Raw genomic sequence first — 14,401 nt, forward strand, 5'->3', positions numbered from 1 at the left:
TCAATGTATCTTTATAAAACATTACTGTGAGAATCAATTAACTAGCATTCTGGCCATAGAGTGCCTAATAAAATGAGTTTTAGCAATATATAAGATAAATTGGTTGAAATAATGAAGATGAAGTCATGGAAATAAGACCCAAACGGGACTGATGAGAGGCTCCATAGAGAAATCAAAACAAGGAGTATTTTAACATACGCATCGGGAAACCACTAATATAGTATAAGTGTCGTGAGAAAAAGTCTGATATAATCTACTTCTAAGAAAGTTTAATGATGTGAAACCTCTTGAATAGAATCAAATCAAACACTTAAACATCGATGTACCTTCTAGTGTAACGGTTAGCATTTCTACATAAATTTTAAAGTTAAGTATTCTCGCATGGGAGAACTTCTAGGATGGGTGACATCCTGGAAAGTTACACCGAGGGGAAGAAATTGTGAGATCATTAGTCCAATACGGACAATATCTCGATGGGTAAGAGTTTCGTTGCAACAAACGATGGCATGCATAGGTGAATAATCAAAACGAAGTAATCACCAATCAATTGTAAAAAAACCAAAAACTTGTAAATTAACTCCATGCTAGGCCTACCCATAGAAAATTTGCCAATAAGTGAAAGGGAGGAAGTTTAACAATTACATATATTTCTTCAATAGAAAAGAGAAGAAAAAGGTGTTTATGTTGGTGGTTCGTTCAAATTTCATGAAAGAAAAGTTGAGGATTGTTTTGAGAGAAGAGGATTATCGCTACATTCGAAACATCAATCACATTTGCAAAGGAGTAACAAGATTGAGAATGGGTTCAACCATTCGAGAAGAAAAAAGAGAAGCCTCAGAGATATTAGGAGCCACAATGCAAGATGATAGGACCTCACAAGATGGTCAACCAAGGTCTTGTGAGATGATAGCAATCTCATAGGTGGGTCAACAAATTCCTTATGAGAAATCAAGGTAATAAAAGGTGTTATACCAAGTGACTTTGAGGAAATAAAGAACGTAGAAGGAATTTTAACAGAGGGCAACAAATGTGAATGACCGCGAACATTAAGTAGAAAAAGTCCATCGGAGATGAAAGAGAAGACAAGGACGGAGCATTAGGTGTTCCCCTAGGCAACAAGGGCAAACAACACGCCAACACCATCTCCATGTCAACTCGTCAAAATTCTTCTAGCAAACAAGCAATAGCATCAGTGCGGAGCCAAAAGCACGGTGACAGTTACTCAAAGGTCAGATACTTTGGAAGCAAAGAACTATAGAGACGATCGTGCGAGGCAAGCACACAGGACGATCATACGGAGATAAATGCTCGAATCCAGCTAGGGTCCACAAATAAATGAGTAGAAATGTTCGGCTCCAACTAAGGGTTCATAGACAAACACACCATGGGTAAATTATGCGCCTCCACCGGGTGAAATAATATGATCTAAGAAGGCTTAAAATTTAGGGTTTGGAAGTTGCAAATGAAATTAATATATTGTTGACTCAAATAATTGAATCTTAGAGGGTTTAAATTTTGAAAATGAAATAAATGGAATATTCCAGTAAAGTCGTGGTTATTGTATCTAAGAGAGTTTACACTTTACGGCTTTTCACCAAAATAAATTAATTGAATCATCCAGCAAAGTAATGGGTTCTAATAGAGATTGCACTTTTGGCTTTTCCACCTTAAATTAATGTAGAGCTAAAAAAATGGCTCTAACATAATTTTCGCTTTACAGTTTGATTGTTGCAAAACTAATTAATGCACATGTTCAAGACAAGCAATAATATCTGAGAGATAACGCACTTTAGGGTCTGATAACTACAGATAAAATTAGTTTAATGATCAAGTAAAATAATTACATTTATAAAAGCTTATATTTTATACATTAAATGTTGCAAATGAACTAAGAGAATCGTGTAATGAAATCTAAGAGAGCTTGACTATGGGATCTAGATGTTACAAATGAAATTAATGGAATGATATAGCAAAGTAAGGGATCAAATAGAGCTTACACTTTAGAATGAATTAAAATAAATTAAATGCTCGAGGAAGAAATACAATTTAAATAATGCAGATGAAAACAAGATGTTGGGGAAAGTAATGGGATCTAAGATTGCTTACACTTTAATAATTGGCCATTGTAAATCAAATGAATGGAATGCCCAAGAAAGTAATGGGAACTGACAAAGCTTAGAATTTACGATTGATTATCACAAATGAAATAATTGTCATACCCAAGCGTAGTCATAGACTCAAAAGTATCTAAGACTAAGGGGTTGTCTGGTCCAAAGAAAAAAAGGTGCATTGTACTTACAATACATTGGTTTCAAGAATTTAAATGTTTGGTTCCATGAATTTTGAATGTGACGCTAAATAACACCAAATTTTGCATACATTCTATAAGAAATTTTCTCCATATTTGGAATTCGGCCGATTTGATCGATTTCCAATTTCACAATAAAATGTAAAGTGATCCCCCGCAGCCGGCAACCTTTGCCACCCAATGCCGCTAGGTGCATGTCATTGGTCGCGGCCAACGCACTCCACAACCGACCGCAATTACCTCTGGCCACTGCCACAGTCATCACCACAGTCTGTCACCCTCCATCGCTGGCTGCCACTGGCCGCCGCCGCCACCCACCATTGCCACCTCCACCGTCATCGCCCACCAGCTACCTTTATTACCGACCAAAGTATTACTTTTTAAAATACATTATATTCATTTTACTTCGAAATAATGAAAAATAAAGTTCAATTATTTTACATTAAACCAAACAACTATAAAGTATTTCAAATACAATAAAATTACTCCTACATTACATTCATTTTACAATGCATTATTTTTTCTGTAGACCAAACAACCTCTAAAACATTCAAATTTTAAGTGTTTGACCACTTCAAAAGAAAATAATGGAATCATGAGGTTAAGTTATGGGATCAGGCAAATGCAATATCATTATGCAACCCACCTTGACCTAGTGAATGAGAGCTTCGTCTTTCAACTAAGAGTTCATGGATTTAAGGTGTTGCATATGTAGCGTGCGTGCATTTGAGCGTATGAGTGGGAAAAACAGAAAAAAAAAAAAGCAAGTACAATGTCTTGAAATTTGATTGCTCCAAACAAAATTAATAAAAACTCAAAGCAAAGACATCCAAGAGAGCTTACATTTTAGGTTTCATGGCTCTAAGTGAAATTAGTGGATGCTTGATTAAATTAATGAAACCTAAGTGAGATTACAGTTTAGGTTTTGACTGATGCAAATAAAATTAATGGAATGGTAGACTAATGCGATCTAAAGTTAGTATACACTTCAGGGTTTGACTTTCACAAATGAAGCTAAACGATATGGTTGAGTAACAGAATCTAGGGTTTAACTGTAACGGAAACTTAATGGAACAATGGAAAAAAGTAATGGTATCGAAGCAATGGCGGATTAGTAGGGAGGTGGGGAACATTTAGTTGAAAGTTTTATCTTTTTAGATTTTAATCTCAAGTATATACATAAATATTATAAATACACTTATAGATAATATTTAAAATTTAAGTATATACATCCTCAAATTATTAAATTATAACAGAAAAGTTAAAGGTATACATTCTGTTGGGGAAAAGAACTCAGAAGAATCGCATTTATATCTCACAGGGACTTGGACTCAACTAGAAATCTAAATCACACCACGAAATAGGATCGCATAGATTCGAGAAAACCGAAACAAACTTAAAAACAGAAACACGACAAAACAAACCAAAAAAATGCATAAGAACTTAAACAGAAAAAACCCAAGAACGAGAAAAAACCCAAGAGCTACACCACCAGAAAATATCTGGTATCAAAATCAGAGAGTTTACAGAGAACACGCTCAATTTCTTCTCCAAACTCAAGGAAACTTACAAAACCTCGCTCCAAAATCTTCCTGCTCCGATCTGACGAGATAAACGCACGTCGAAATCACATAAATCCTCCTCTTTGACACTTCTCTCCTTCACCAGAAACCTGTCAAAGAAAGCTAGCAGAGGAACTCATCCTCTATGCCGCTAAAATTCGACTCTTAAACTAAAGATCGTGAAAAAACTGCTCCGAGAGCATAGGAGCACAGATTTGGTGTCCAAGTGCCAAGCTTACTAGAGCAAGCGCCCAATAATGGCCGCCTAGGAGCATTGCACCCCCTCCACTGAGTTGTGCCCAAGTGGGCGCGTGAGTGCCCACAACCCAACGCTCAAGCGTCGGGCACTCGATCATCCGTGTGGGTGCTTTGGCTCAACAAATTCAGCAATCTCCCACTTGGAGACGATATCACCCAGCACAATTCCTCTGTACCTGCACCACCATGCTCACATACCGTGGTGTGGCTTACCCCCATCTCAACCTTCATGAAACCCAACTGAAGCTAAGAGTGGTTTTCGTTTCTCAATAGTCACCACCTTCGTCAACATGTCCGCATGTTTCTGAGTTGTGTATCTTCTCCAGAAAAACTGTACATCTTATAGAAGAGAGCAAATAAAATGAAAATTCAATTGAATGTGCTTCGTCCTAGTGTGAAAAGTTGCATTCTTAGTAAGAGAAATCGCACTCATACTGTCACCGTAAAGCTTTTGATCACCTACACCTTACCCAATTCTGCCATGAAACTCTGTAGTCAAATCAAGTCCTTGCTAGCCTTTGTGATAGTAATATATTTGGCCCCCGTAGTTGAAAGTGCAACGATCTTCTGCAACTTGGAAACCCAACTCACCGTTGTGTTCCCCAATATAAGGATGTACCGCGTTGTACTTCTCTTACTATCCACATCTCCTGTCAGATCTGAATCTACAAATCACTATAGACTGATCTCTGCACTTCCATAACAAAATGCTCTGTCGATTGTTCCCTTCAAGTACCCGAGAATCCACTTTACCACCTCCCGATGATGTCTGTCTGGATTGCACATGTATTTGCTGACCACTTCCACTGCATATGCAATATCTGGTGTTGTGCAAATCATCGCATACATTAAACTTTCAACTAATGAAGCATAAAAAGATCTCCATTTGTGTTTGCTCTACTTCAGAGTTAGGCGATGGCTCCTTAGAAAGTTTATAGTGATTTCTAAGAGGGTGCAAACTGATTTTGCCTCTCCCATGTTGAACATCTGTAGGATCTTCTCGACATACTCTGTCTGAGACAATTTCAGTATTCCTGCACTCCTGTCCCTACTAATTCTCATCTCGAGAATCTTCCTGGTTGGACCTAAATCCTTCATCTTGAACTCACTGGATAATTGTTTCTTTAAGTCATTGATTATCTCCATATTTACTCCAGCAATCAGCATTTCAACCACATACAAAAGAAGAAAAATATAATAATTACCGAAGCATTTGATAAAACAATAGTGGTCTTAATGACACTTCATGTACCACTATCAAGGGTCTGCTTCAAGCCATAGAGACTCTCCTTCAATCTGCAAACCAAACCTTCTTTGTCTGAAGCATTGTAACCCAATGGTTGCACAATGCATAGCTCCTGCTCCATATCTCCATGTAAGAAAGTTGTTTTCACATTCATCTGTTCCAAATATAGATCTTCCACCACTACCAAACTCAGTACAACCCTAACGGTTGTCATCTTAACCATTGGGGACAATAGTTTTATATAATTCACTCATTTCTACAATAAACCCTTCACAACAAGTTTTTTCTTGTATCGTTTGCTACCATCTGACTCCTCTTTCAACATGTAAACTAACTTGTTGTGTAATGCACTTATGTCATTTGGTAGTACCGTCAAATCCCAAGTTCGATTTGACTCTAAAGAATCCATTTCTTCTTCCAAGGCACGCTCCTACTCCCTTGAATATTCAACTTGAATTGCATCCTCAAAGCATTCTATTTCACCACTATCAATTAATAGCAAATAGTATAACAAAGGAGATTACTTGTGTACGGGTCGTATCACCCTGTTGAATCTTCTGGCTTCTGCTTCTGTAGCAGGTGATCGAGGAACTTTCAGTGCTCATTTTGGTTCCACTTCTTTCTAAGTCTTCCCAATCACCAGTGTCTTCTATCTCAACATACTTGGACTATATTGGACCATATTGGCATAAGCGCCCCCTCCACTCTGTTGGGCCCAATTGGGCGCTTGAGCGCACACAACCCGGCACTTAAGCGCCAGGCACTCGACATCTGTGTGAGTGTTTCGGCTCCACAAACCCAACACATTCAATTGCAAGATTGTGCCCCCTCAAGAAAAATTTCTAGCCCACCATTATATCTAAGAGAGCTTTGACATTAGAGTTTGACTGTTGCAAAGGAAACTAATGAAAATGCTGGGGTAAAGTAATGAAATATAAAGTTTAAGTTGAAAATTTAAAAAAAAAACAGTGGAATATAAGAAAGCTGAAATTTTAGGGATTGATAGTTGCAAATGGAATTCAAAAAAAAAAAAAACTAGAGTAATGGGGCCAACGAGAACATATACCTCACAGATTACTGTTGCAAATGAATATAATGAAATTAATAAAATAATAGGATTCATGAAAGCTTGCACATTCGAATTCCACTGTTGCGAATGAAATTAACTAACGATCCAGTAATGGAATGCAATCTAAGAGTTCTTACACTTTAGGGTTTGGCAAACAAGTGCAAAAGTAGCCTTCTTGTTGCGGACGGATGGGCTGTATATTAGCGACTTTATCGAGGCAGGCGCCCGGCGGCGGGCGTCACCTTGCAGCACGCACCGAAGAACCCTCGCCGCTTCCCTGCGCGCAAAATGCGCCGACCGATCTGCCGCGCTACAGCCTACCGTCAACCTTGCGGCTCGGTTTTCTCTATTCTTCGCCGCCGTCGAAGCCATGCGAATCGGCTGCTGCGAATCAAACAGCGAAGTCACGATTTATACCTAAAGAAAATTATTTCTTTTTTCCATTTATATATGAAATTTTAATTATTTATTTATGCAATATAATAATGTCTCAATTATTAAATTCAAATTTGTCTTTTTATTTTTTTATCAAGGGCATAATTTAATATTCTTAAAAATTTTCTCAACACTTTTCATTTGAGTTTGAAATGGATATTAGTGTGGTTATTTTTTTGGTTTAAATGAAATAATGACGTTGAAAAAAATTATAATTTATTTAATAAATATAAGTAATACTAACTGCCCAAGTTTAAGTATTATATATGTGAATATATAAGAATTATGAGTTAGGCATCAAAATGCAATACATATTTTATGAATTGTGTATCAAAAAAAAGAAATTTTTGAATTTTATAATAGGGGGGGACATTAAAATAAAAAGATACTCCATTTTAGATTTTAAAAAAATTAAATATTTTGAAATAAATATTAAAAATTTATTTGATTAAAATGAATGGCTTTTGAGATAAAATATTTAATTTTAATTGAGTAATATAACAAATAGCCATTTAAGACATAAAAATTATTATGTTAATACCTATTTTTAATTCTAATTTTGATGTTGAATAGCTCATATATGTTAGAATTTAAGAATAAATATTTTAAAAATTAAAATTTAGTTATATTTATATTCTGCTTGAAATTTAGATTGTGTAAGAACTAAGATATTTTCATTTTACGATCAAAAACAATGTCAAATTTATTACCTAACAATGGTTCCTAATTGCAAAATAATAGTTTTAGTAATTGATTATTACGTCATCGGAGATTTTGCCCCTACCCAGTTTGGGTGAAATAAGATTTGATTTATTTCGAGGAATAAGGTCAAACTCTCAGAGTGATGCGCCCTTTTTGTTGGATTTTCTTTTGTGTTTGCCCCTTTTAATTTCCATTCTAGAACAACATCTACTAAAAAAAAAAGTAGAGCGAGAGAAGAAAAAAAGTAAATTGGACAAATACCAAGAACTACAAAAGGATGGATACAAAGATGTCTCGTGAAAAGATCCTCGTAGCATATACTTGAGATGAGCGGTCCAAATTAAATTGAACCCTGCCCTAAGAGAATATACAAGAAATTACTTACAATAGCATCCGTATTCAACACCCAAGCAAAATCAAATTTATTTTTTATTATGGGTTTAATGAAACCTCCCACAATGACGTATCCTCGATATCAATTACATCAGAGGGAGTACCAGAAAGACTCGATAAAGGTGTCATGTTTGTTTTTTTATAAGCTCTTCTAATAGGTCGCCAACGAGAGTTTCACTCCAATATGTGGAGACGTTTGTTGTGAAGGCTTAATTACGATATCGAAGATAGATTGAATCACTTTAACCTGATAAGTAGCCTTCTCTTAACAAAGAGGGCCTACAAAATGATTATTAAAGACTTAACAACGAAAGGTCATTGTGTTATCAACATGCAGGTGAGGAATCTCTAGACAGAAAGAAATAGCCTAGTTGGAACTCAATAAATCTATCATTCCCGACTATTAAAACCCTAAGTTCACTAATTTGTGGAAGTAGTCAAACCAACATGATAGTGAACTAATTGTCAGCAACTCATGCGTTGTGTAGTCCAAAGTAGCCCAATTGTCAAAAGTCACATGAAAGAAACGTCTAGAATCTTATGACTTTACCCGAAAAAAAAGTAAGTTTCAAGGTATGGCCAGAAAGCCCACACAGTGGAAAAAGTGAATGAGAATTCAGTCGATAAAACCGACCCACCCTACAAAGAACTTATAACCTTGTTTGGGTTGGGAAAGCTTATAACACCATAAGCAAACTAGACAACCATGTATGCAAAGAAACTATTCTAAGCCAGTTAGATTGGAGAAAAAGGTTGTTTCTCTGCAAGATATGTATATGATAAAAATATCTAAATCCTTAATTGTGAAGGCCATATTAATATGATTTAGAAGATAGACATGCAATGCAAATCTATTTTAAAACAAGCCTAGAGGGTCATGCAAGAAAGTAAAGTGTTGATTTAAAAAAAATTAATTTTAATTCTAAATTTTTCTAAGATAATTTTTAATTAAAATTTTTGAAAGAGTTTTATCCTAGGAACCTACATGTAATTATGATCCCAAAGAAATTATACACTAGAAAAGAGTGAATAACAACATATTGCATACAATTAAACACTCCAATAAAAAGAACAAATAATAGGTCAAGTGTCACTAGGCTGGTAATATATCCTAGAAGGTCAAAATAGAGGTCAGACTCCGTATATACGTAGTTTATTCTAAGTTTATATAATAAATGAAATCTAAAATTGAGGTACGAGACACGAGCAAACCACTTTTGATCTTTGTCATATGGTCTCGCATGTTAAGCTTCATGGGGACTTGTACTTGTACCATATTTATAGTATATAATCAGCTTAAAACTATAAAAATACATGTGAATATCTACAAGAAAGACTCGAAATACAAAAGAAAATATTAGTGCATGTAACATGATAATGAACTATTTAAAATCAGAGGAGAGCTAAGAAACACCTATAGAAAATGTTTTAGTTTAAATATTTATAAGTTAAGCTCCTCCAGTTTGTATATGGCTACCTGCAAAAAGACCACTTCTAATATATTAGTGTGCATGTCTCAAACTCAATAAATACCAAAAATAACAAACAAAATGCAACATCTAGCATATAAAACCTAAACTATATGTGTGCATATAAAAATCATAACTACTCCTTAACCCTAGTTTTAAGCAAAAATCAATAAGGTGTTGCCTACCCATCATCTAAACAAATCGTGAAGAGTAGGGGCTAAAGATGTTCGCATAAGGTCTTAGTGGGGTCACCAAGTCTGGCCCCATCTAAAGCATCCAAATGGACTAATTTCTACCACATCGGTAATGAATATTGGTCACTTCGAGGCTTGGAACAATCCGAAAGGATATAATACAAATAGGATAATTCACATAGCTTCCTTTGACAAGCCAACATGTGATGCTTGTTTTATTATGATCATTATAGGTCAATTCTAAATTTCTAGTAGAATTGTGCCATTAAAGTTCTTACTTACAAATCCAAGCTTATATGAAAAAAAAATGTATTTTACTTGGACAAAATCAAATGCATAGATGCATTTCAATGCACACACAAACTTAAAACACATTATGTGATGTAATGAACAAGTTGCACTCACACACACATACGCAACACCCACCTAAAATACATAACAGACGAGTGACCACCCTAAAATAAGACAATTGAATCTACTATGAAAATATTCATTCACACATGCACATGTAAATCTTAAATCAAAGGGGGAGCATGGCAATTCAATGATAAAAACAATGCAATTCTGATCTTATAATTTAGAGAGAAAAGGGTTAATGTCGTAGCTTTGCTGAAGCAAAGCCTAGGTGCCATCCACTTTGATCTTTAGATTGGATGGTAGATTGTGTTGACACATTGACACCTAATGCAATTCCTAATTCTAGTTGGTGGCAAGACTCGAGTATCTTTTCTATACACATGTGGATAAAAAGGTGAAAAAAATGATCAAATTTATAGCAAATTTATCTAATCACAACAAAAAAACTATGAATTTGACTGATATGGTAAAAAAAAGGATGATAAACCATCACTCCCACTAAGGTTTGCAATAAACAATACATGATAGAAATCTCCAAGCCCCAAACTAATAAGAGTTGGGGTTTAACCCATTCAACACAACATAACCCAACTAGTGAGTTAGTCAAATAGTGAAGATTGTCATCTCCACAAAGGAGTGCAATGAGTAATCTGGGGTGAAAACCCCTAAGCCATTAACATATAAAGTTTAAGAATCTAAGGTTGTTCAACATAACCAAACTTGACTAATTGACATAGAAATCCATGGTTACATTATAATGTGCATGAAGCAACCATTATGTGACAATGAGAAATAAAATTATCGGGTAAGCCTTGACACTGCGACTCTCTAAAAGAGTCATGACACCAAGTCCCTGGATCACTCATCACACTTAGAGTGGACCCTGGATCACTCATCACACTTAGAGTGGACCATACATCATTAACTAACAAATTTCTCATGAAGCCTATAAACTAAAGACTTACACCGGGAAAGAACTTCCCAAGACATGGAGTGGCGATGAATTAAAGAAAATTTTTCCTTGTATCAACTTTTTATTACTCAAGTAAATTTTGTTGCAGAATATTTATAAGTCTATATTCTTTCAATATAAGATATTATTTGGAAAGATTTTACATAATTGTATATGAAATAGCACTCTTAAGGATTTTTAAAATTTTAACACTCAGGGAACTAAAAAATGATCAAAATGGTTAATTACGATCAAAACACTCTGATTAATGCGAAAGACTCTCCTACAGGAAGAGCAAAATACTCTCCTGCAGGACGAGTGAAGGACTCCTATGGGATGAGCGAAAGTCTCTCTTATTGAACGAGCGAAATACTCTCCTACGAGACGAGTGAAAGACTCTTCTATGGGATGAGTGAAATACTCTCATAAGGGATGAGTGAAATACTCTCTTACCTGACAAACAAAAACTCCTTAGCAGGATGGGTGAAAGACTCTCTCATTCGGGACAAGCGAAAGAAGCTCCTCTCCAGTTGGACGAGCCAAAAACACTCCAATAAGACGAGCGAAAAACTCTCTTGGAGAGAATAAGCAAAATGCTAGTAAAAAGTATACCATATGTATGTATGTATGTATGTATGTATACATACATAGATACATACATAAAAAAGAGAAGAGTGTTTGCAAGAAGAAAGCTCTCAGAAATAAATATATGATCGAAACAAAAACTTTCATTGCTCGAGTAATGTTCTTACTAGCCTCTTTTCACAAAAGCTATCAACACAAAACAAAAATATTTACAACATATAAACGACATTTTTCTGAGCGTTGAAGACGAAGCAACTGCCAGGCCTTCTTCTTCTTCTACTTCTTCGGGTTTTTCTTCTTCTTCTTCGTTTCCAGCCTTTTCTGTGAGTTCTTCTTTGCTAGCAGTAAAGGGATCAAGGAGGACTACAATTTCTTTTCAGTCGGCATATTTATGGTCGGCAAGCCCATGATCAATGAACTTGTCAGTCATAAATGACATGCCCCTATGAAATTGATGGAAAATTTCGACGACATGCTCTTCTTGAGTTTTGGATTTTGTTAAGGCCACCTTCAATTCTTCTGTCTCATTTTCCAAAGTATCTAATTTTCCCTTTAAATCAAGTTCATCACTCTTATGTTCTTCAAGTGAAAGGAGGAGCCAGCCTTCAACAAATCTATTTTCCCGCTTCTCTTCTCTTAACAAATTTTCTAAGGTTACTGCTTTGTCCTCGACCTTAAACAAGGACTGCTCAGATTCACCGAAAGTAATGGCTTGGAGGTGAGTGGCATCCATAGCCATCAGGTGATACTGAGTGGGATTGTGTTGAAGCTCCTTATAATCAATTGACTTCAAAATCTCCTCAAATTTACTTAACCATATCACATTAGAGAGAAGTGAAGGGATGCTATCAACCTCTGGGTTTACTGAATCGATCAAATAGAATCGGCAGTCGGAACTAATGAAAATATTTCTGGCCCCACTATGTGTTGAATTCCATTCAAAACGACTACCCTTTCTTTTCAAATAAGAAGGGGGTGGAGCATCAATAACCTTCACGGGAGCTTTCCCTTTTTTCTCTTTGCCAAAGGATTATAACTCCTTTTTAATAGGGGGAAGAGGAACTGATTCAGGAGTAAGCTCTGTTCCTTTTCCAGACAAGGACCCCGATAGAATGATGGGAGAATGACAGTTGGCTTCAATCCTTGCCGACAAATCAAGAAATAAGGAATCATTTGGATGACATTTGGCTAGTTGTGACAAGGATGGATGTGTGCTGGTTGGAGATGGAACATTTCATGCTCCTACCTCTTCCCTAGAAGCTTCGGCCTCAAAAGCACTCGATCTCAAGACAAAAGGGTGGGAAACCTTTAGTTTTTCTTGCAATAGTAATAATCTCCCCAGTTAGCACATGTTGTATCACAACAGTCGTTTTAGACTTGGAAAAAATAAAATCCTTACCTCGGCGACGACCACCTTCTCGGGTTCACCATGGGTTTGCCCCCTCTTTGAAACAAAGAGCTTACCTCTTAGTTTCCTCTTGGAGGCTTTATACTCCACTTCCTTATCACAGGAAGCCTCTCTAGCATCTAAGGCTCTCCATAATTTTTCCATCATTCAACCAAATTTCTTCGAATGCAAAACCTTATCAACAATCTTATAATCAGTGTATTGAGTGACAAGTAATGATCACCTCGTAATTTTCTCCCTTTCAGCCACAAGATGTTTTAGGAGTGTTTTGGTTTTGTTCACTTTTACATCCTGAGGAGCGATATTAATCCCCCAACCATCGGTGCAAGATCCGATCAGAAATTGTTTCTTCCGGACTTTTATCTTGTTCTCCAGCCCTAGAATTTGGTGTTTGTAACCCGCAGAAAATTGTGCAAGGACGTCATCTTTAATGAAAACTATTAGTTGAATAAGTTAGTTGACCATAGGATAGTCGTGCATTGGCAGAAAACAATCATCGTCATGATCATGAAAATCAAATTTGGCATGACTTGGGCTAGAATCACCCCATACCATATGAAAACACATTTCAGCTCAATACATAGTGGGAGCCGCAGGCCACATCAAAATTGATCCTGATAGAACATCAGATCATTCCTAAAATTGTTTGTTGATGTGGTTTGACGAGACCCTTCAACGATCAACCTGATCAGGCCACCAGCTATCTCTTCGACAATCAGATCAACCTAATGAGACCCTTCAACGATGATCTGAATAGGATCTGTGATAGGAGCTATAACTACTTGATTTTCCTCTTTTTTTATTGCTTTTTTGACTGATCATCATCAGAGCCAATGGAAGATGCAACTTGATCATTTAAGTTGATCACATAATCCGTGTGTTTCTTCTTCCACACAACCACCATCTTTTTCTTCTTCTTTTTTTTCTTACAAGGGCAGGAGGAGGTTGGGGAGTGAGTTGAAACTCTTACAGGGCCATCCGAAGCTCCTCGTCATCAAAAGAGTATGGGGGCATTTTGAAATCCGATATTGAAATGAGAATAGAAGAATACTTATCCTATTTATAAAGAGTTTATGGGCATGAAAAACTTGGAAGCAATCATTACACTTTGTTGAGATTTAATTAATCATTTTCTTATCCATTTGTAGTTAATAAGGAACAAGAAAATCGGGGAACTAATATTCATACAAGAAAAATGTTAGCATGAATCCTAAAGAGAACAAGCTATTCGAGGGGACTCCACTGTTTCCGATCAGAATTTATGCAAAGGGTTATCAGAGGATTGGTTAGCTTAGTTCGCGTGTCAAAACCACTGGCGATCCTGTCGAACTTAAACAACTGATCAAGTCATCTAACCGATAGATCAATCAAATACAAGGCAACTGACTGCTCCAGATAAAAGTCAGTTGGTCATATATTATGTTCAACCGAAGTAACCATTCATGAAAGTGACACATATTCAA

The 14,401-nt window shown here is 36.2% G+C and overlaps 1 protein-coding gene across 1 annotated transcript in view; it reads right to left on the reverse strand.

Annotated features, from left to right (window-relative positions):
- Nucleotides 1–6,841, reverse strand: part of LOC110032764 (probable 28S rRNA (cytosine-C(5))-methyltransferase) — a 45,612-nt gene extending 38,771 nt beyond the window's left edge. The window contains exon 1 of the mRNA XM_020736512.1: nt 6,581–6,841. Coding sequence (XP_020592171.1) covers nt 6,581–6,815 — 235 coding nt within the window. The 5' untranslated portion in view covers nt 6,816–6,841. The remainder of the gene's footprint in view (nt 1–6,580) is intronic.
- Between the last annotated feature and the right edge of the window lie 7,560 nt (nt 6,842–14,401).

The sequence above is a fragment of the Phalaenopsis equestris genome, unplaced genomic scaffold (assembly GCF_001263595.1).
Source record: "Phalaenopsis equestris unplaced genomic scaffold, ASM126359v1 Scaffold001021, whole genome shotgun sequence".
NCBI lineage: Eukaryota > Viridiplantae > Streptophyta > Magnoliopsida > Asparagales > Orchidaceae > Phalaenopsis > Phalaenopsis equestris.